Source organism: Anguilla anguilla, chromosome 10, assembly GCF_013347855.1.
Source record: "Anguilla anguilla isolate fAngAng1 chromosome 10, fAngAng1.pri, whole genome shotgun sequence".
In the NCBI taxonomy this organism is placed as follows: Eukaryota; Metazoa; Chordata; class Actinopteri; order Anguilliformes; family Anguillidae; genus Anguilla; species Anguilla anguilla.
In genome coordinates this window covers 22,942,279-22,966,763 of record NC_049210.1, presented here as the reverse complement: position 1 = coordinate 22,966,763, position 24,485 = coordinate 22,942,279, and the positions used below count along the sequence as shown (strand labels likewise).

Genomic DNA, 24,485 nt, shown 5'->3' with positions numbered 1-24,485 from the left:
GTGTGAAAAATGTCATTGTCAATGAAAACCTTGTCTACTGTGCAGCTTTATTCATGCACCAAAATTCAGAGAAAGTGTTGCAACAGGGAAAACCAGAAACACTCCAAGTTTGCTTTTCAATTACCATACTATTATTGTCAAAGTTTCAGCATAAATATCAGAGGCTAGGAGGCCCAGGGTTGAAGTAAGGGAGGGGTGTGTGGAGCTCTGCGTTCAGCTGGGTGAGTGAGAGGGTGGGGGGTGCTGTGAGGGTTTGGGGGGGGAGGTCTGGCTGCGGGTAAAGGGTTGTGTTTGAGTCTTGTTTGTGCAAGGTGTCGTGTTGACCCAAGTCAGAATGCATGTGTGCAGATGAATGTTGGATTGTTTGTGTCTGACTGGAGGGCGTATTGTGTGGTAGTACATTTTCCCACAAGGCAGGACAGCAGTGCCATCGCGCCCCTTTAATTTAAGCTGCAATTTCTATGTGCCGCCACCTTTTGAATTTTGATTGCCATGCCAAAAAAATTATTTGGGGTATTAGATGTGTTCATATGGATTCTGTGTGCATTTGTTACAGTTCTTTAAATATTTACATTTTAATGGCATATCATAAACATAGCTTGACAAACAATAGAAAAGTAAACAGAAAGAGATGAGACCTACACTCAGATAAAGCCCTCATGTAAACTCCAGCTTAAATATTTTTAAGAGGGACATATTTAGGAGCGACATCATTTTAACCAGCTTAGGCCAATAGGATTTTGAACACTCTCTTTGGTGGGGGTAGTGGAGTAAGGTGCGGTGACCCAGAAGTGAGAGGCTTTGGGACAGTATTGAACCGAAAATCAGTCCAGCTCAGTGATGTAAAGCCAGCCAGGACAGTGCAGAGGTCGCAGGAAGCGGCAGTTTATGACTGAGTAGCTCACACACATATTGTAGACACATGTACAGGCATACATAGAAAACATACACACACATCCACGGGCGCGCACACACGTACACATTCTGCAAAAACCCGTGCACTCACGTACAACCACACATAGCCATACTCAAGCCATGGGCTGTACCCACATGTGCACACATGAATGCAACATACCCACCCACAAACACACGCACACACATGAATACATAAAACACACAAATGCACAGATAGTGTATGCACACGTTCACAAGTACGAACATGCTCACACACACACACATTGTACACCCATTCGTATAAACACATATCTAGTGTACATACATACGCATACACACAAGCTTGTTAAGCGTTACTTACAGTATCCATGTCTGCCAAAGTGATATGGCCTCATCTGACAATTAAAGTTTTTGAAATAGGAAAGTGCCCTAATTTCTGCAGCCTAACACAAACACTGGCTGACTGTAGAAACATGGCCATTCCTCTTTCCGTCAGATGAAACATGCAACCATACTTTTCAGGAGATTGTAAAAACATGGCCATTCTTGTGTCAGACAGATTGAGCATGTGATCGTATGTAGATGACTGTAAAAACATGGCCATTCCTGTGTCAGACAGATTGAACATGTGATCGTATGTAGATGACTGTAGAAACATGGCGCTGTGTCTTTCTTCCAGGTGATTCCCTTCCCTATGTCGTGTGACATCCGAGGAGACTGTGCCTGCCGAGATCCCAATGCCCAGGAAAACATCAAAGGGGGACGACACCGTAACCTGGGCTGAGTGCTGGGCCAGCACCGGCCCCCCCCACACACACACACACACACTCCTCCCGCTTCCAGATCCCACCCCCTGCCCCCCCGGCAGAGCGGGGCAGATCAGGACAGCCTCTACATACATTCCTCTACATGCTACTTACAGGAGTACCTCCCTTTTCTCATACCACACCCCCACATTTACGCAACCTGCCTTCTCCGCCTCATCAGGAATCAACACGGGGACTAAAGTGGGAATGAATACACTACAACAACAACAACAAAATAAATTATGAAATGAATGATATGGAAAAACAAAATATTTTTTTTTTTTTTATTGTGAAAAGGGAGAAAAAGAAAACCACAGCAAGCAAACCAAGGTAGACTTTCCGGCCATGGAAACGAACATCAACTCAAAGCCTGGATAGCATGATTGTCTAGTTTTGTGCTGAAGCTTTAGTAGCCATTTTTGCCGGCTGTGCTATAATGTCTTTATTTTTTTAAGAACAGGAGAAACAAATAAAATTGAGAGAAAGAAAGGGAGATAAAACAACATGCCAAAAAGAAAAAGAAGACAACAGCTGTCAGTTTTGGTACTCTTATGATGAAGGGGCTATGTATTAATATTTTGTCCATGAAAAAAGAAGGTTAACACAAAACAGAGGAGAGAAAAAAGGAGGCTCTGACCTTTGACCTTCATCTAAAGGTCACGAGTCGCCTCTCACTTGTTATTCCTTTTTTCATTTCCATTTCTTGTTTTAACTTCTTTCTTTATCACTTTGTATTAGCAGATGAAGGAAAGGTTTTGAGTTCTCTTTATTTTGGGGATAAAGGCAGTATGGGTGAGGGGAGACCTCAGAGGTTGTATTGGTGTAATGTCTGGGTGCGAGTTGAGGTGCTGAGAAATTTTACGGAGAGTTTGAGTTAAACCCATCAGAGGTGTCAAATTTTATCCGAAAATGCTGATGTAGATACAGGTTTTTGTTTTTAGTCCAGCACTTTCATCGCCTGATTCAAATAATTAACTAATCATGGTCTTCGATCAAGACCTTGATAAGTAAAATCAACTGTGTTAGTGCTGGGCTTTAACACTGGCCCTTTCTGGATAAGATTGGACACCCTGATCCTACATATTCAATCAACAAGAAAATGTTTATAGGGACTCAGGGGTGGTCAACAGATGAGCGTGGGGACAGAGGTCACTATTGGCTCTGGAAAGATGACCCTCATTCTAATTAGCTGAGGGTAAATACAACACAAATCCCCTGATAAATAGCCAATATAAAAGAACAGAAAGTAGATAGATTAAGACTAAAGACGAGGGGCAGGAAATTGGATTGGTTGTGTGTTGTGCGGCTGTCGCTGCTGCTAGTTTTGCTGCTATTTGCGTTACAGCCAAACAGAAATCTGTGGGCCATTCCAAGGGAGATGGTGATGTCAGACAGAATTTTGCCTTAAAGCTTACCTCTAACCATCTGTGAGACATCTGTGTACAGTAGCTTTTTATGTGAGAATGCATGTTACTATACTGTACTCGCACAAAGTAATGCCTTTAATTTCACATGCGATTGGTGTGTGTGTATGTGTGTGGATTTTGTGTGTGTATACACTGAAGTCCAGTCCCAGAAATCTTTTTACACACACGTGCATACAAACACGCATCCTTTCTTCCATGCATGCACATGTGTGCACAAACAAACACAAACACACACACATGTATGCATATGCAGACACTCAAACTCACGCGATATGTCCATTTTAACTATCGGCAGTCTGTCCTCAGTTCCTACACAGCAGGTACAGTTTTTGGGACAAGCTTTGAAAGGAGACATAGCAGGTGTATTCAGATTTACACAAGACTCATTACCCAATATGTCATGTCTCCCACAAGGCTCTCTGCTGTCAAACTCTACCACAGTTGGAGAATGTAATTTTGGCCACATGGATGTAGTCTTCTCAGTACCGTCACAGAATTTCCCTTTTTGCCTCAGTTGCAGATGTTTTCGCCTTCTGTGTGTTTTTAAATGAAAAGAAATCAGTGAAGGACAAACAGTTTTGTTTACATGACCATTTTTTATCCTTTACACATGTTACCAAAGCATTTCTGGCCATAGATAATTCTGGCAGAAATGTAGCTGACTGCTATCAGCCACCACTGAGAGACCAGTAGAGACCAGGGTCTAATGTTTCTTTCACTTAGGATTAGTGTTAATACTCGCTCTGGCAATGCACTAGTGCAAATAGTTTTTTTTCTTTGTCATTGAGATTTTCCATTGGTGAACAGCATTCTCATCCAGAAATAAGTCAGTAACATCTAGCCTGCCAATTATTGCAACCTCACACTGAAAATCTCCACCTGTAGAAAACCACTGTTATACAACTCCCTCTGTCCTGCTCTCCGTTTCTCCATTCATCTTCCTGGAACACTCACATTACCCTCCTTTTGCACGCAAACATAAGTAATCCAAAGTCATCCCCTAGCATCCGCATCAGAATGTGATTCATGTGACAATGTATTTAGAAAGAATTAACCGGCGATCTGTAAGACAGACATCCCCCTCCCTGCCCCCGTCTCCTGTCTCCTTCTCTCCCGTTCTGGTTCTCTTTCCCAGTTATAACTGTAGCTTCATCCTGGTTGCTACCTGTGTTGTTACAAACAGTCTATTACAGTGGGTCTGAAGCTGTCACACTGACAGCGACAGCTTCAGGGCAGTGAGGCTGTGCGAAGCACACTGACCCAAATGAGTTGAACAGGAAAAAGGAAAAAAATATGTATTCAAAGAAAATATATATCATGTTGCGTCGAAGAATTGGGCAGTTTTGAAAAAAAAAATTTTTTAAAGGTAGTTTTCTTTAGATGCAACATTTGCATAATGGTCGTTTCGTGCATAGGAGGAAGGCATAAGGTAGATAATGTGTTTTTTGTCTTTTAAAGGTGTTTTATTTTTATTTGTTGCTGTTTTTATTAGATTTTTTTTACAAACTGTACCCATATTTAATCAGTATTTGTATTATTGACCTCAGTTACTGCACTTGTTTTTGTACAGTCATTTAAGAAAAAAGAATGAACAAAACAACAAACCATCTACTTTAGAAAAAAGCTGCTATGGTCAGACAGGTATTTTTTTATGTTTATATTTGATTTTTTATTATATATGTATATGTATATTATTATTGTTGCTATTATGATTGCTATTATTTTTAACATTTGTATTGTTGTTGCGTATCACCTGAATTTATAGAGTAGAATACTAAGTCAGAACAAATACACAAATACGTGGATATTGAGGATATAGCAGCTACCAAAATGGGACAATCAAAAGTAAGAGGTGTTTTTTTGGAAAGAATAAGCCCAACGTTCAGTAGCTGCATGGTCTGCTTAGAAAAAATGCATTTCCCAAATAAACTAGCAAACAAGCATGAGCATACAGTGCAAAGGACAGTAGGGAAGATAGTACAACAGCTATTAAAAACAAAGGTAGATATATTTTTTTTAAATAAGTTTTTTTATTTTACATATAGCTCTGGTAAAATAAATGTATTATTATGTGATAGTTAATCAATATGTGCTTTTTTGTTGATACTGTTAAACTATATGTAATTGTATGCAAAAATACTGCTGCTTTCAAATTGAGTATTACCAATGGGGGAGAGAGAGGGGAGTGCACAAACTATAACCAGTATACAATACCAGTTTTTACCAGTACACGTGAATAGATACGTATATATATTTATGTATATGTATATCAAAAAGACTGACAGTTGCATTTTAAATCCATAAAGGACTCCCGGACAATAGCCACACAGCCAATCTGTTTCCTCAAGATGTTTCACAACATTACCATGTACCTTACTTCATTGAACTCATTAGTACTGGACCAAGCTGGACCAGTCAACCTCTTTGTGTCTTTGTCTATTTGCAACTCTCATTTATTTTATTCTTTTTTTATTTCCCCCTTGGAAAATTTTTCATAGCTATCTAGCAAACCTCCAAATCCAAGCTGTGATCCTGCTGCTCTCCTTGTGGCTTGACTGCTCTTGTGAAACACGAATCTCATTGTTCTTTGTTGGTCAGCATTAATTTTCTTTTTCTTCTTTTTTTCTTCTAAAACATCATATATTTTGGAAGCCATGAAAAATGAGTCAAATGAACTTTCAGAGGAAAAATTGTTTTGAGGGAGAACAATGCTAACAGTCTACTGTAAACACCGGGCCCTTTTGTTGTACCTCATGCCTGTAATGTTTGCTGCTTCTGTTTTTAGATAGTTAGTAATTTAAGTCTCCTAGCAATATATAATGGTGTAAATAGTAGAATTATTTATTGAGAATGTCATAATTTTTATTTATATTTACACAGTGTTCATCTAAGTTATTTTTTACTTTGCCATTGTAAACTTATTTGGTGTGAACAGAATTCAGAACTGTTTTTATTTTCCCTTTTTTTCTTCCTGTTCTCATTATGAACTACAGGTCTAACCTTACTGCAAGAAAACATCAGGATGCAATACCTTTTACAGTTAAACATTTGCTTTTAAATCAATGCTAATGTTCCAAACACATAGGGATTTCTATGGGTACTTACACTTGTACACACATAAGCATTCACACACATAATAACACATACATATGCATATACTGTGGGACACATGAAGGCAGACACAAACGAAGACACACACACACACACAGACACACAAACCTGAAATAAAATGCCTGAAGTATACATGGAAAAGTATGTTGTCCAAACCTGAGACACAAACATTTCTCTCTCCCTTTTTCCTCTCTCTTGCTGCATGTACATTTCATAAGGTCAGAATAGTGTGTCAGTAAAAGTCAAGAGCGCCAGTATGTAGAGCCCCATATGACTCAGAAGAGGCCCTGCCTGTATAAGGTGGTGTTGTGGGACTGGGCCCAGGTGAGCAAGGTTGGGGAGGGGTTTGCCACCCAGTGGGCGGGATTTATGAGGGACCCGCCCCAGTGGGTGTGCTTTTGAGAGGCCCATATTGAGTGTGCTGTATGCTGTGGGTGGACTGAGTTGTTTGCTCAGATGGGAGGGAATGCAGTTAAAGCTGCACCTGTGTTGGCATTACCCTACAGAATAGCATTGCATTAAAGATGTTTGCAATTTTTCACCATATTTGCTTTACAGCAGTGGACATTTTTACTTGTTTGCCTCAAGCATAGAGAATCAGAAGAAATGTGATTTTTCTTAATGTTTTCAAGATGTATCTTGAATATGTTCAAGAGTATCTTTTAAATGTTGTGTAGGGATGGTCTGAGAAAACAACAGATGTTAACCATTGGCTGTATGGTGTCTTGTATTGACACACATAATTGCTTCATAACCACATTCATATCATTACATGGAGTCAAAAGCTACATGACTTCTGTGCACATACAGCCATACAGCTATCATCATATCATAGCACACAAGAACTTCAAATAAATTTCATACAATGGAAAACAAATATCAGCACGCAATGTTCCATGATGATGTCATATGTTTATGACAGTTTCCAATCAGTTGTATTGAGCTGCTGTGAGTGTCTATGAATAATTATGAATGTTGTTATGTAATCCTACATAGTGTTTATTAATTTGTGATGTATGTCTGTACAAAGGCCCATGAAGTATTACCTCATTGTTGTGTCACAAACATTCATCAGATTCAATTTCAAATTCAAAAGATGTCTTTAGATGTTTTGCAACTACTTCCATTATGGTCATTAATAAGAAATATTTCATGACATAAAAAAATTTTGTCACGTTGTTCTAATTCTTCTTAGTCTGTACATTTATCATACATGTCAGTGTTTACCTTTGATCTTGCTGTATACAACTACATAATAATGTGGAGCAGTGGAATTTTACAGTTGGTAAAAACTGACTGTACTGTGCTTTTAAAATCCTGAATTTAAAAGCATGCAGGTTATACATTTATAATGGGAACAGTGTGATTTAAATCAAGTTTTTACAAAAGCCACATGGTTTATGCCAGGAGTATCCACTCCTGGGCCTGAGTATGTCGAACTTCTACCTTTTAACATATAGGGGATGGGAAACCATTCCTGCAAGAGAGACCTCAACCAGGAAATGACTTAAATAAAATCATTAATATCTGAGTTATCACACATAAGAAGGTGGTCAAAGAACTCCTGGTATCTCACAGCTTTGAACTGCAAAAAGTTTTAAAGGTTTTTTTATTCTATTGTTTCGGTGTGTGTTGGTTTATTGCTCTTTGGACATTTGCGTTAATGGCGTTTTTGATGCTCATGTGCTCAGAGTTACTAAAGAGTCATTAAAAAGAGAGTTAGCAAAGGGTTTATTTCCACCAAATATGTCAGATGCCTATCCAGGTAATTGTACAATGTAATAAACAGTCAAAGACTAGGGTCCTCATTTATAAAAATGTTCTTAGATTTATACTTACCCAGAGGAAAAATCTTTTGCTCAGGATAGTCTTTTCTTTAATTCTTGAGAAAGTAGTAAGATCTCAATTGTACATCTTTTTGAGATCACTTCAATCTGAATTGTTGCTCTAAAACCCCCTTAGGAGAAAAGATGAGATAATGAGAGGATGAATTTGAGACTTCAGTAAGACGATTGGATATTGAATTGAGATGCGGTTGTTTCTCATGAGGTCACTATGAGAAAACTGAGACATATATGAGAAGAATCATGAGATTCTAGGAGTCATAGCTGAGTTTTCTTTGAGCTCTTTCTCTGATCTCATGGTCCCATGTTCAGGAAGACCTAAATTAGACTTATTTAATATCTTTTAGAGATCTCTTGTTTTGATCAGAGTAAGACATAAATGAAATTATATGTGGTTGTTTCTCCTGAGTTGAATTTGAGAAGTAGGAGAAAAAGCCTTTGGTCTCACCTTAGTATTAAAAATAGCTCATTTGTGTCTAGGAGAAATGAAAGAAACAACTATGAGATCTCTTCTTGGATTTTGCTTTCCTATGGGTAGTCTCATTTCCGACGGTGTGCTTACGTTCGATTCATAAAAGATACTGAGCATAAAAAACTTTGGTTATGCAGGTTCTAAGAAGCCCATTTGTAACTTACGCACCTGTGATCTATAAATCTCAAATTAACTTAAAATTGACGGCACCTGAACGTGCCTTACAATCAGCGATTTCCCCTTGTAATAATAATGCTAGCACAAATGAGGGTTTAGTCAGGAATAACCATGGACCAAAAGAAAAAAGCAAACTTTTTGGAAGATCATCATGCGCAAAAAAGTCATTCCGGTCTCTGAAAACTTTCTCCCTTCTAAAAGCATGGTTTTCAATGTCTTCCAATTATGCAAGAACAGTCATGGTTACTTTTTTCTAATTTGACACACTATTTATAGAACATCGCATCCTGTTTTTAATTCAAAACACCTTGCGTCTGGCAATTAATTCCTCACATCTTTAATTGATAATTCCTATCAAATTGTTCATAAAGCTAATGCAAAGTTCACCACAGGCTTGGACGCATATGCGTCCCAAACTGCAATACCCCTACATAACCAGCAGGAAAATCACTTAGGTGAAGTCTAGACTTTGCATAGCGATAAGATCATTTCCACGTCAAAGTAAAGTTTTATAAATAACTACTTATATTTTTTCTGCGTAAGTTATACTTAAGATCAAAATTGATCGTAAGTCCGTTCTCTAAATGAGGCCCTAGGTCTGGAACTAAATGTTGAGTCGCGGTCAGAAAATAAGTCTGAACCTAAATGTTGAGCCATGCTGGAAGTACATTTCTGTGAAAGCATCTTCAAGCATAACGTGTGACTTAAAAACACCTGTTTCTTAGCTTGTTACTTTGGAATTTTCACCGTACATTAGCTTTTATAATTGCCATTATTAAATCATTTCTGAAGGCTATTCAACATTTTCCAACTAAAAGTGATGGTGAGATCCAGTCTGTGATTATGCATCGTGTTAATGTTGTGGTGATCTTTCCCTTCATACCCACTAACATATGCATCCCCACCTCCCCCGTTTCATATAAAATTCTTGCAATATTGTTCCGAGTGAATTAATACAAGTAAGCGAAGGGTAACAGTATGTTGTGTATCCTGAACATAAATTTTGTATTATCCAATGATATAATCTTAAATAGTAATTTAATATAGGATTTGTGATGATCTTTTAGCACAGGAATGTGGAGGCCAAAGTTATGTGAAATGTGTTGAGCTTTATAGACCCTACTCTGCATGTAGTGAAGTCCTGAATTTCAAAGCATGCAGTCGGACAAAATATTACCTTCTGACTGTAGTTTCTCTTCAGTTTTCCCCATGTAAAAGTGAAACAAATTTCAGGTCAAAAATAGTGTTAACCGCTATTTCACACGCATGTTCTTTGCACCATTTACCGCAGACGTGCATAATTGCATAATGAACACATGCATAATGAAGTAAAAGCCTTTAGTGATCTTATTTTTTCTTTTATCTTTACAGAGCTGTTCCATTCTCTGTGATTTGGGATATTTTTCCCCATTCACTTGTACAAAAACTCAAGCTTTTTCCTTTTACTTACAGCAATGTGCCTTTGCTGTTTTTTGTAGGTTTAATGTTAAATGTGTCCGTAACGAAAACTCACAATTCGAAGTTCAGGCCAAAGTGCACAGCAGTTGAACTGACTGTGGATCTTCAATGTGAGCTACAATTTACAATTTGGCATTAATATGATGTGATTTTTTTTACCTGAACAAAATGTGTTTATGTTTGGCTTAAAATAAAATGATTTGATCCATCATGATGACAATGAATTCCTTGCAGAGATCATGATTTTTTCTCAAAGTTTGTTAAACCCTTTTTTGTTATGAGATTTCTCATTCTTGTTCTTCGTATTCAGAAACGGTTGACTGAACTTTTTCTAGCAGCACATTTTTCATGAGTTAATTTATATTCCTTTTTGACTGTACAGACTACAGACTAAACTTTCATTTGGCTAATTGCTGAGAAGCATCTGCATTGGCCATTACCTTCATGAAGAACTTATGGTATAACCTGCCATTAGTTTGTGTCTGCTAATACCGAAATAGTGTGGATTTTGTGAAGATTGTTGTTTTTGCTACAGTGGGACAGCCCCCTCCCTTTTCTGCCTGAAGGTGCACTGAATGTACTCAACCAACAGCATACCTTTAATTCTCCTTAAACATAGTCAACTCTCCCCATGGTTCACTTGCTTTGTGTCTAGGCAGAGGGTTAGATCTGTATTTTTACACTGTTATGGTATCCATACGCACTGTTTAACCTGGTGGAATCCACTCCACTGAGTCCATCCCATAATGCGCTGTTTTGGGCACTTACCACCCACTACATCAGTTTTTTATGTTCAGTTCATTTTTTTCTGTTTTATTTTAATAGCTGAACACACACACACACACACACACACACACACACACACATATATATATATATATATATAATGTGTTTTCTTTCTGTTTTCTTTTTTTGGTGCTCTGGTTTATGACAAACAAACATCTGGTGTACTGTATATTTTCAAAGGTTCCTCAAACAATGATAGCGAAAACGAATACAATGATCATTTTCTTGTTATGTATTGTTTAGAAATAAAACACTGGTTAAAACTATGCTGAGGTTGTGTTGTGGACTTGTGGAAATGAAAGACATGCTTTTTTGTGCTCATTTCTGGTTGGAATGAAATATTTCCTCATTTGTTCAGCCTAGTGCAAATGGCTACATGTTTTTTAACAGACATGATATCTAATTGAAGGCCAAGGATCATCTTCAGTATAAATATAAAACAGCAGCCCCAGACTTGAAGATGTTGACCACATATGCTGTTTCTTCACATGATCTTACAGCAAATTAAAACACCACCAGTGTTTTACAGCCGAGATGATAGGATTCTTTTTTATTTCTAAATAAACCATTAGTTCAAAAACGTGCCATTTTAAAAACTTGCACAGGCTATTGCTCACAAAAAAAGAAAAAGAATAAATCGTAATTAAAGCTGCAAGCGGCATTGGGAGGGGTCCAAGCATTGGCACTATTGCGCCCCCTATGGAGCGATTTTAAAATGGTCTTGCCCTCATGATCATATACCTTCACCCAACATATCTACTGAATATCATGATGATTGTATAAAATATTGATGACTTATGGCCAATTTTGTGCTAAGAGACGCGCTTCATCGAAGTTTGAGAAGTTCGTCGGTTGACAGCGGCCATACCTTTTATCCGATTGGGCCCATTTATATTGCATTTATGTAGGTTGTTCCCCTGAGGCTCTGTATCCGATTTGGTGCTGATTGGGCCAATCTACAAGCCCTGTAGAAAAACCTGTTTTTCAAAGTAGACCCAAAGGTGTCTGATTACTTAGGCCCTGTTCAGACCTGTACTTTGTATCCAGATATATCCAGATTGTGTCTAGATTCAGTCGAGACGGATGTCAGTTCACACCTGGCATCAGAATGCGTCTCCACATGCGTCTCGAGGACTACTTATGATCGGATCTCACTTCCCTGGTCAATACGCAAATAAACACGTACATCATTTCTGTTTGCAAAGACCAAATGCGTTGTTGTTTTTAACTGGCGGGAGGTTCAAAACAACTGGTATACATATGTTTTTAACCGGTATATTTTTATACAGTCTATTGCAGCAATGCACTACCTGTGCCTAGTCTTCCGGAAATTAAAAGAAGAAGAAGAAGAAGTTTGCAAAGACCTTGGCGCGTGGGCAAAATCAACACAAAAACAGACTGGGTCAATTCCTTGGCGTGTTCCAGGCAAACCAAATCACTCAAGATGTTTGACGTAATATGTCTCTATGTGCTTTTCAAAATTTTCAAACGTCGTGGACAAAGCCAGTTTCCGCTATTTGAGAACCAACCAAAATGATACAGTTCTATCCACTTCTGTTTTGCTCCAGAAAACGATGTCAGATAGGTCTATCAGCAAACATATGGCTTAGCTATGCCCAAAAGTCCTCAATAATAATAGTATTTTCCAAGAAATTAGGAAAAATCATTGACAATGTTTCGTTAAGTGCAGCGTCTTACCACAGAGTGAATGCGTAAGTGAATGCGATGATAAGAAAATTTTCGGTCAACACGCAATGTTTGAGGCTGCAGTGGACGTTCACAGTTAGTTGTGTTGCCATGGATGTCTAATAGCCACTTGCCATAACGGCCTTTACTATGTTGTAACACAGATGGCATGTTGTAAGACTGAGATGTAGATAAAAAAAGTCAAAATGGCGGGCAAACTATATGGTGGACATAGGTGGTCCCAATAGCAAAGTTGTAGAGCACATTCAGATGCATCGGTTGATTAAGATTACGCTTTGCTGCTTGGATCCCTAATAATCCTAACAGATACAATAGGGTTCCACTATCTTCGCTGCTTGGACCCCTAACAATCCTAACAGATACAACAGGGTTCCACCAGCTTCGCTGCTTGGACCCCTAATAATCCTAAAGGATACAATAGAGTTCCACCAGCTTCGCTGCTTGGACCCCGAAATATATGAAAAATCAGGCAAGATTGTACACTCAACGGCCACTTTATTAGGTACTCAACACAAATAGTGTACAGCAAATGTTCTTTAAACAGAAAATCATATGGCTGCAACTCAATATTTAAAGCATGCAGACATTGTGAAGAGGTTTAGTTTTTTTTTCAACCAAACATTACAGAAGAATGGACACAATGTGCGACCTACAGTGACTTTGACCATGGTATGATTGTTGGTGTCTGATGTGGTGGTTCCAGCATCTCAGAAACAGCTTCCCTCCTGGGATTTTCACTACACTGCACTACAGTCTCTAGAGTTTTCAGAGAATGGAGCGATAAACAGAAATGTCCAGTGAGTGGCAGCTCTGTGGCAGAAGAAACCTTGTTAATAAGAGAGGTAAGAGGAGAGCAGGCAGACTTTAAGCTAATACAAAGGCCATGAACGCTCAAATAACAGCTGTCTGAATGTACATCATGTCAAACCTGAAAATGGGTAAGGTTCATCAGCAGGGCCCAGAAGTTCAAAACGTTTTATCTCAATCAGATCCGATCAGATTTTGAAATCCCATATTTTGTGATCCAGGATCAGACAACTCAGCCAGATTTTGTCCCGGTATTTCAAAGCAATTCAGGATAGCATCATCCTGATTCAGATTCAGACTTTCCAAGATTACCAGATCCTAATTATCAGTGCTTTAAAGCACTGGAACATTACTGAGAAAGATTACAATTTTCTAACCTTCAAATTATATATAATATTTGTGGGGCTTTAAAGGTGCAATATGCAACTTTTTGAGTGTTTTATGGCCGTACAAATGTAAACAACCTTTTATTTTTTATTTTTTTTTAAGAACAGGAGGATTAGGCTACATTTAGCTGGCTTATGATCACCTAAACTGAATAATTGAAGATTAAAAAAACGTTGCCTGGTTTGAAGAATCTCGATTTCTGATGCGAAAGCTCAGATGGTAGGCTCAGAATTTGGTGTAAACAGCATGAATCCATAGATCCATCCTGCATTGTGCGAACAATGGTATTGGTATAATAGTGTTGGAAATGTTTTCTTGGAACACAATTAGGCCCCTTAATAAAAATTCAGTATCATTTGAATGCCACATCATACCTAAGGATTGATGCTCACTGTGTTCATCCCTTCATAGCCACAGTCTACTCTTTTTCAAATTTCATTTTTCTTTTTCCTACTTTCAGCAGGGCAATGCACCATTTCACAAAGTTCACATCATCTCAAGCTGGCTCCACAGACATGACAGTGACTTCAGTTTACTCCATTGTCCTGCACAATTACCAGATCTTAATCCAAAGGGAATTTTTGGGATGAGGTGAAGGGGAAATTCACAGCATGAATACATTGCAGAAAAATATGTTGGAACTGCATGATACTATTAAGTCAGCATGGACCAACGTCCATACGGAATGTTTCCAGCACTTTGTTCAAACCATGCTGCAAGGAATTCAGGCTGTTTCTCGAAGCAAACATGGGTCCTATGCAATACTAGTTAGGTATACTTAATAAAGTGGCCTGTGTGTGTATTTCTCTGAAAAGGGGGAAGATCCAAGTCAACAGTTGCTGGTGGCACAAAAACGCCACTTCCTCCCAAAGGTATCGGAGGTTCACACCATGGGTACATGACACGCCTTGAACTAGCTGTACTGGAAACAGGAACTCCCCCTGTCTGTTCTTCCTCTTGACTTCCTCTGGCTGTATTCAGCAATCGCTACATAATTGTGGGTTCAAATATGGTTTGGTTGACAGTCAGATATTTCTTATGTGAAACAGGGAGAAAATGCATAATTTTGTTCTTGTATCAATAATTTTGGCTTAACGTAAACTACAGTACTGCCTTTTAAATCTATGTAGCTATTTATGGGACTGGCACAGCAATGATGAATTTACTTGAGAGGGGCTGTCTCATATACTTTCAGATTTCAGATTATTTTCTCCGCATCAGTAATGAATTTTAAATATCATTTGAATAAGAATAGGCTCAATATTGTAAATAAGTGAGTTGGCCAGCATTAAATGAATATGTACAGTGCATACTGTATACTGTGCGCATTCACAGTCATGTTCATAAGTGTGGCTGATAGTAGTGTGAAAAGTTCCCTGACACAGAAATAAATAATGAAAGGTTTCAAATGACTGTGGAAACGCGGCTCCACTTGTTGGCAAGCCACTGAAAGAAATAAAAGGTTTAATCCATTAAAACAGGGAGATTTGTTTTTGGAGGAAACCAAGCTGTTAAACCTTACCGTGAGGCGTCTCTGGCATGTACAGGTTCGAGCTACTGACTTTTAAAGTGCAGTTAATGTTGCATGACAGGAGCAAAACTCCTGGCACTGGAGATGAAATAATATTTATGGTGGAAAAAAGCAGGGGGAAAAAGAGCATGTTTTTTTCAGCGGGAGCTAAGCCGAGGGGGCTTGGCCACCGGCTAATGGGGCTTGTTGTACTTTACGCACAGCTCTAAACCAGTAATTAGCCCCGTGATTCATGCGCACATCGCTGGGATCTCTCTTACTGTAAAAACAAAGGCCCGTTTCCAGGGCAGCCCACAGGAAAGGTGCCCTCACTGACAGGTTTAAATCACATGGCTTTGGGGGAAGCCGTGTGCAGGATTTCAACCCTGGAAACCTCAAACATTGACAAAACCGTGAGAGAATGCTAATAAAACCAGCGACACAGAAACCTGGGGCTGAAAAAAAAAACATCCGTGTAAAAAAATGCAGCGGAACATTGAAAACATTCTAAGCATTAAAGGAAATTACTGGGTCTCCATAACACTGAAATCATCTCTTACTGAAAACAATGGCAATGATGCATGTATTTAATGCACATTAAAGGAAGGAATGTATTGTTATTGTAATATATTCTTACCTACATAGAAAAGTAGGACTGCTAGGGATGTATTGCATTTGAATGCAATATATTGTAACATTAATATGTTATCATAATATAAAAAGAGAACATTCATTGACATGAAATGTATATTTTTTACACTGATATGTGACATTTCTGGAGGTCATAGACAGAAGATAGGCAGGCTGATTTTAAATGAAAATAGACACCTACAGTACAGGGTGATTGGAGGAGAAATCCTATATAAAAATAAAAAAAGAAGTACCATGCACACATGTAAATCATTACTGTACATTTTATGCAATTACTTTAAAAAAATGAGCCTTAAGTACTCATAAAACACATTATATTAATACTTTGTTATGCAACTATAGCAAAGCAAACTTAGTTTTGCTTTCCTATTATTGCCTGTAACTAACTTTTCAGATAAAAGATCGGAACCAAGCCCAAGGAAAAATTTCCTTCAAAGCATAATCTCCTACCGCAGGTGATCTCGACTACCGGAACCATCAAGAATTACTTCAATATTATTAAATTCAATTATAATCTGTAGAGATGGGTGTTGGTGAAGCAGGACCCATTAAACATTTGATGATGATGACGTGACAATTGATTTGATTTGTCTGACATGAAGTGTTCAGTAAAGAACCCGCTAACTTGCATTTGCATGTCCCCTGCTTTATGTTTGTGTACATAAAGTGAAATACACATAATAAAACATCTATTTTTCAAATGCTTGCAGCCAACTTACAAAAGTCAATTTCACATGCCAAATAAATACTGTATGACCCAGAGATATACAAAGTTCAGTTACAAACACATAAGTGCCAGCATCAAAGTGCACACACAACATCTTCAAGATAAAGGAGAGAAAGTTTTTTTTTCTTTAATAGAAACTTTAAGCTGTAATCTGAAAATGAGACATTTGTGGGAGACAACCTTTCTCACTGTCTGACTGGGGAAAGTCTTTCCACAATCAAGGGTTGGAGACAGAGGGTCACTGGGGCCACACAGAATGGCCCTAGGGTGCTTGAAGAGAGGGGACAGGCAGCTGGTGGGAGGATGCCAAATGGAGAGATATTGTTGAAGAGCATGGTTAAGTCATTGTGTAAAGATAGGCACGGATAGTAGCTTGGCATGCCCTGGTGAGGACCCATTTTAATTCCATTCATTCGCTTACTTCCCAGTTGTGGTGCAGTGTGTGAACACAGCTTTGTTTGTTATTAATCTATGCATTAACACGGACTTTGGGCTGAGCATTAACACTGCGTGAACCGTGTAGGAATTGCAGCTGTTTTTATACATAGTCCTCCCATTTTGGAGTTGAAAGATTGGTGATTGTGATTATGGACCTCGGGTGGGGGTGTGATCCATAAGATGGGGTGGCCCTGTTTGAGATCATTTTATTTCAATTTTTGGGGTAAAGAAACAGCAGCTCAATGGGGGCTCCTATTGGTTGCAGGGCCCCTACACAACTGCGTAGTTCTTGTATAGCGATAAATTGCCTTGAATATAATGCAAAAATAATATTTGCAGTGTCATTCATTGGCAGTTTTTTGTTGCCTTCATTGTAACCATTGAACATTTTTAGCTTATAGTGGTACTGATAGACATTGCATTTTATATAGAAATCAAGATCTTTGAGAAGCTAATATAAACCGTAGCAAGTCAACTACTTCACAATACTGGACAGGTGGACATGCAAGCAGCTGTTAATACACCCCCTTGGAGACATTTAAAGTTTAAGATGTTTACACTGTTTCAAAATTTATAAACATAGAAATAATAAACAGAAATAAAATAAGAGAAAAATACATATGATTGCGAGAGAGAGGAAGAGAGAAAGATAGCATAGGTTGCTGTTGTTGTTGCTTTATCTCTTCAGCATCATTATTGACACTAAAAACAAACCTTCTTCCACCTCTTCTCTTTGACCTTGGTAATCCCAAACACCCCACCCATCCCATCCCCAAAATCCCTCCGCTGACCCCTCTTTCTGACCCCTGCTTTAAAAACACCAGGATGGAGAGAGATTTGGGGGATAAGAGGAGACGTCAGGGTCAACGGGGCTTAGAATGTTCCTTATCAGTGACCAGACCTTTGGAGGAGAGTGACAGAGCAGTAAATTAGAGCCAAGCAGAGCCAGGGCCTCTCTGAAGGAAATGAAAGAGACTCCCATTCCAAGCCCAACCACCCACCCCAATTTCCCCTCCCCCAACGCCCCTCCCCTCCCCTCCCGACCTTGGTGCTGTAACATGACGTATAAGCACATTCAGGCCGAGCCTGACACCAGGGTTATGTGATAAGCTCCCCTGCCTGAACCTGCAACCCCAAGCCTCACAGTCCCTGTAAAAAGTCTCAGATTTTGACTGAGAAGTTGCCTGCTCAAAACAATAAAATGATGAGAACAATCAATAAGCAAGTGTGGAGACTCAAACACAGGTCAAGTAGAACCTTTCTTTTTCTCAAATGTGTCTTCTGATTGTGGATGGTATTCTGTTACATATCACATTTTTATTGATGTACCAGCCTTAAGCACCATGACAGAGCATGGCTAGTGTGCCCTGCTACAGAGTGGTGATGTCGCCCCCTAGAGTCATAAAACCAATACAGTCAGTTTCCTGCTACGGGTAACCTTGGTCTTGAGCACGTGGAGGTGGTTGTAGTCAGCCGTACCATACAGATATCAAGAGCTGCTTTTCCAAACCCCGCTATAACCCTCAGTTCTGCAACAGGGACTGGTGTTTTCTCCAGACCATCACAGAAATGTACCTTCACTCAAAAACCTGGATAAAGCAGAAGTAAGAGCAGATCGTGGTCTATTCAGATGGCTGTTTGGCAGCCCATCTGCCTCTGCTTGTCAGGATGCTCCCCAAATTTGATAGGCACATCCAGTGCATTTCTCAGGAGGGACAAACAGAATGACGGTCCTGTGAAAGGGATGAGAAAAAAATTTAAGAAAGGAGGATGGTATAGGAGGTCAGAAAGAGGATGGACAAGAGGGCAGAGCCTGGAGAGAAGGTGACAGGAGACACATTTGTGGTTGGAAGGAAAGGATGTGACAGAAGAGGACAATGAGAAAACAAACAAATCTGGTCTGAGGGGCTGGTGTCAGGGAGTCGGGAGTGTTGGGGGAGATAGAAGGAAACCAGATGAGCCAGATGTTTTTGAACATCTGGAGCAGGAGTGGGTGGAATCACCTAACAAGATAAAAGGCGGAGGACAATTTTGGGAGAGTATGGAAAGAATCATCAGGGAAAAAGAGAAAGATTGGTCAGTGAGAGAGAAAGATGTAGGACCAGTTTGAGCCATAAATAATGACGTTAACGAGGGACAGAGGAAGCAAGAGTTCAACAACCGTATTGAGAAAAAAAAAAACTATTGCTTAAGGGTGGAGATGAATAGAAAGGAGAGAGGTTGGGATCAATACAGTGAGCAGGAACAGCAGACAGGTGTTAAACTCTTAAAGAGTACATATGGTCCCAATTGGATTAAAATGTACTCTGTTAGAGTTGAATTAACACTGGACATTTTACTCTGTCCTGTCATGCCCTAAAACACAGAGAGAAGCTGGTCCCCAGCCACAAGAGCTAATTAAGCTCCTAGTGAAGTTCTGTGGGGTCACTATTACCATTCGTAGCATTTGCTGACTGATGTCTCTGAACTTGGCTCTACTGATATGACCAGGACTCTGCAGCAGTCCCACTTCACTAACAGTGAGTGTACAATTAGGTTAGATATAAAGCCCAGCATGTGCAACAAAGATGGCGAGTTACTGTATGTTGAAGGCCTGGCACATGTTACGTTCATTAGCCTTGTGGGTCTCATGAGCGCTCTTCTGGCCGGAGCTCTTGTATCAGCCCACTGCACACTCCAGCTGTTTGGAAGATGGTGCGCAGTAAAACGTTCAGTGTTCAATCAAATCATACAGAGTACATGCATCTCTTTTGGACTCATATGTACTCTATTAGAGTTGAATGAACACTGGACATTTTCTATGAGGGCATTCACCTTCCACAGACCTGACCCCTGCTACTGAATGGTCAAACAAAAGGACCACATGGATGACTGACACTAATCTAATCAAAGATTAAACTGTGTTTGCCACCCATTCTGAAGAGATCAAAGGTCATCATGGGCTACTTTTTTATTTTTATTGTGTGGTGGGGGTACTGGGGAGAGGGTCAGGAGGTCTCCTTAAATTGGGGGTAATGGTATATCAGCAAGGAAGCCCCTGGAAGATGGATGAGGGACCTTGTCGTGCTGTTCCAATCCAATTATCCTTATAGGAAACAATTAAAAGTGCATTAATGCAGCTGGGGCCCGGGAAACAAACCTTTCAAAGAAAAAGGTTTGACTAACCCTGTTGTGAACTGGCTTTAGCGGAAACTGAATTATACATGGAAACATTTTATCAGATCTGTGCATTTAAGCTTTGATTGAAAATTGGTCCCAAATTTGCCCTGCCAGCCTGGTTAAACTCAATTGTATTGACGCAAGCAGACTCTGAATTCATTATTCCCAATCCGAGGCCAGCGTTTACTTATACGTATGTGTACACAGGTGGATGATCTGTAACTTACATTATGTACATGTGAACAGTCTTGCCTCTGTGCCTTCCATGTCCTTGTATGAACCTTGATTTTACAAAATAAATAAATAAATAAATAAATAAAGCATTTTGTCCCAAGTCACTTTCAAAAGTGTATTTCACATGGTAAACAAACAGGATACCCATTTACAATTATTTAAGTGCCACCATTGAAGTGCATGTCTAAAGACACGTGAAGCAATGGGAGTGGGTAAAAACTTTATGAAATAGAAACATTGAGGTAAAGTCTGAAAAGATACGTTTTCAGATGATTGCACAGGACAGATAGTGAATCTGCTGTCCTTACTGGGGAGGATTGTTCCTCCATTGGGGACAAAACCATGTCCTGGAGAAGCAGCTCTTGGGTGCTCAAAGAGATGGAAGATCCAGCTGAGAACAGAGTGCTGACCAAAGAGTCTGGTATGAGTGTATGGTGTAATCATTGTCTAAAGAAAGGAAGAGGCAATATCATTTGCAGCTTGGTGTGCCAGTGTGTGAGAGATTTGGCTTGACTCTATGCTCTCTTGATCAGCTCATACACAGTAAAATGTCCAGTGTTGATTCAACTCTAACAGAGTACATATGAGTTTAATTGGGACCATATTTACTCTGTAATTCTTTATTTAACACTGAACATTTTACTGTGTATATGCAACAAGTTGAGCACTACACATTGTCAGTCCACAATGGCCCAGGGCTGCGTTTCCCAGAGTCTCCTTAGCGCTACGTGCGTCGTAAGGTATACCTTAAGTTCTTCCTTTAGGTCTCGAGCTGTTTCCCAGCATCTCCTTAGCTAAGGTATACCTTATGAAAGGTATACCTTTAAAAGGGTGGTCTGAGGCTGTCCCTTAGCGCTGCGCTCCGCTAATCCTGTCTCAGTTTTGCCTTATTATGCCAACATGCTTTTCAAATCGACAGTTGTGCTACAGTACGCATCTAGTAGCACATCGGCATGCGAAAATGACAGTTTAATATTAACTTTACGAAAAGTAATTATCCAATCAACGTTTCTGTGCATAGCACGTCATGAGAATGTTGTCGTTTTACCTGTCTATCCCCATCATGATGGTAATTAAGTATAGGGCCTATCCATGATACTAATCCAATTTGTGAAAAGAAAAAAAAAGTTTTTTTAATTTATACGCAGTGGCGCTAACTGAGGATATGGCTTTTCCGACTGCATACCCTGCAGAAATTAGTTTGTTTGTGTGTGAGTCAATGATCATACTGACTTGGAACAAACCGCCGGTTTATTGAGAATATAAAACCTGTGTGTGCAAAGCCAAAGTTGAGTGAGTCTACTTGCATAACCGAACTAGAGCACGTTGATTGGCCTAGCCATAAACACACATACAGGTACGGTGGCTCATAATGATCAAACATAGCCAAATGATCTACATCCCCTTCCTTTAGCTCACACCTCCTATATAAAACAAAATAGCACTGGGTAAATCAACATTACGGAACATTTTTCTTACCATGTTGTTTTACGATTTTCAGTAAACAACCCAAGAATTCTTGGTTAAATTTAAGATTATCCAACAGCAAATTAAGGTGGATGAACAAATTACTTTAACAGGTAGACCTATTCATAAGGCACCCAGTATAGAATTCGTCATGATCAATTTCCACAGACGCGCTTTTGCCTTTCATCTACGATCATTTTTGCATTGCAGAGAAAAGTTCGCGGGAATCAGTGGATATGCTGCTACAGTTGCCTATATATTGTGTGACAAAAACAAATTAACATTACACGTTTGTTTCAATAAGAACAAAATAATTCACCCATATGTAGCTTATATCCTTTTCCCTGGGCTTCCACGAATTCCCAGACTATGGCTTATATGTCCCGATTGATGCTTTTTATTTTATCCTTAGTAGCCTATATGTACGTATTTATTAAAACTATCACAGGGTCTCGTCTTAACTGACTCTTAAAGAGATTAGCAGATGATCTCTAGTAGGCATAGCTTCCTCTTCTGCAATATTAGATTGATGTAAAATGATTATGAAAACACTTGTTATATTAAAACGTCATTCACAAGCCTTTACAAGTGAGACAATCGATTCGCTTGGCATCGATTGATAAACTTTTCAGCACCACAGTGAAGGCCAGCTCCAACTTACGATGTACCTTTGAGGTGTCCCTTAAGGCAACTGTTAAGGTATAGTCTGGGAAACACTCGTAAAAAAGTGGTTTCCCTTTGAAAGGTATACCTTAGGAGCCTTCGTAAAACGTTAAGGTACATCAAAACTCGGAAACGCAGCCCAGCTTCTTAGTTCAGTATTGGATGCACAGTTTGTTGATTGGCTCGTTCATTTGGAAGTGTACACATTCCAGGACTCCTCACTAATGAGCCTTCTGCTAAATGCAGTGTGCTCCCCTCAAAGGCATTTATCTTTGTCGTAACTGTTGTATTGGTTCTGATTACAAATATTCAGAGGGAACTCACCCACTACCAGTCACCGGTGGACAGAAAAGAATCAGATTAATGAATTGTTACAAGGAGGTATTGTGGTTCATTTCACTCATCCAAAGGCATAATTCAGAAAGAGCTAATCATTTGCCACATTGTATGCCACAAATCCTACATAATGCTGCCATTAGCATGACATAACACCCGTCATAAGCTGTCATGACGGAATATTACAGCTTATGACAAATGTCACAACATTGTCATAATGTATTCAAGTGTAATTCTGTTATTGTGATTTTAAAACTATTTTGTAAAATGTGCTGCATTTTATGATGGTATTATGACCTTTGCCATTTGGCTGTACTACCCTGTCATGGATTTAAAACAATTGTTATGTTGTGCTTATGCCAGCAGTATGCGGGCTTTATGGTTCAAGTAAATCAGGTATGGCAGATATGAATTTCCATATGACACTGCTATGGATGCACATGGTGTATCGAAAGAGACAGGGAGCAAGAGAGTGATATAAGAGAGGGATATATATATATATATACACCGATCAGCCACAACATTAAAACCACCTACCTAATATTGTGTAGGTCCCCTTTGTGGTGCCAAAACAGCTCTGACCCGTCGAGGCATGGACTCCTCCTCTGAAGATGTCCTTTGGTATATTTGGATTTGTGTATATATTTGTATGTATATTTGTACTACTACTACTACTACTACTACTTATTACATTATTGGTTTTTATTACATAAAAAAATTTGAAATGGATTACATTATTGGGAGTTATTACACTATTGATATTGTTAGAGGGTGAATTATTTCCACATGATATTAAAAACTCTCGACAGGTCAGAGCTGTTTTGGCGGCACGAGGGGTACCTACACAATATTAGGCAGGTGGTTTTAATGTTGTGGCTGATCGGTGTATATATATATATATATATAAAGGTGTATATAAAGAAAGAGAGAGAGAGAGAGAGAGAGAATCCAAGGTATGTAAAATTGTAAAGGGAAAATATGATATATGCAGTGTAAGAAGGATCGCGTGGTGCCCTGAAAAAAGACAGTGAACACCATATATTTAGGTATGTACAATTTAATATTTACAGAATATTTATGTACTATCACAATTCATTAAAAATCTAAAATAACATTTCTGGAAATGATAGATTAACAATAGTTTGATCATTAAGGGCCTGATCTGTAAAATGTTTTCTCAAAGAGATATTTCACCACAGAGTTTTATCTATATACATATAATTCTGTATCTACCAGAGTCCTAGAAATTTACTGACTATTACTGTATTCATTTTATTGTAGTCCTAATAGCTATGGTTGATTTGTGCGAGTTCAGGATATGGTGGTCTGTACTAGTAAAAGGACATTTGATCTGTATTTTTTCATTTGACAATATTGCATCTTTTTTATCTGAATGCAGGTAATAGACTCACATAGACAAATGT

General features: G+C 39.0%; 1 protein-coding gene across 2 annotated transcripts in view; it reads left to right on the top strand.

The window, feature by feature from the left end:
• pappab (pregnancy-associated plasma protein A, pappalysin 1b) overlaps window positions 1-6,155 on the top strand; it is a 155,951-nt gene extending 149,796 nt beyond the window's left edge. For both annotated transcript variants that reach the window (XM_035380451.1, XM_035380450.1), the window contains exon 22: window positions 1,574-6,155. In XM_035380451.1, coding sequence (XP_035236342.1) covers window positions 1,574-1,678 — 105 coding nt within the window. In that variant the 3' untranslated portion in view covers window positions 1,679-6,155. The remainder of the gene's footprint in view (window positions 1-1,573) is intronic.
• Window positions 6,156-24,485: the final 18,330 nt, after the last annotated feature.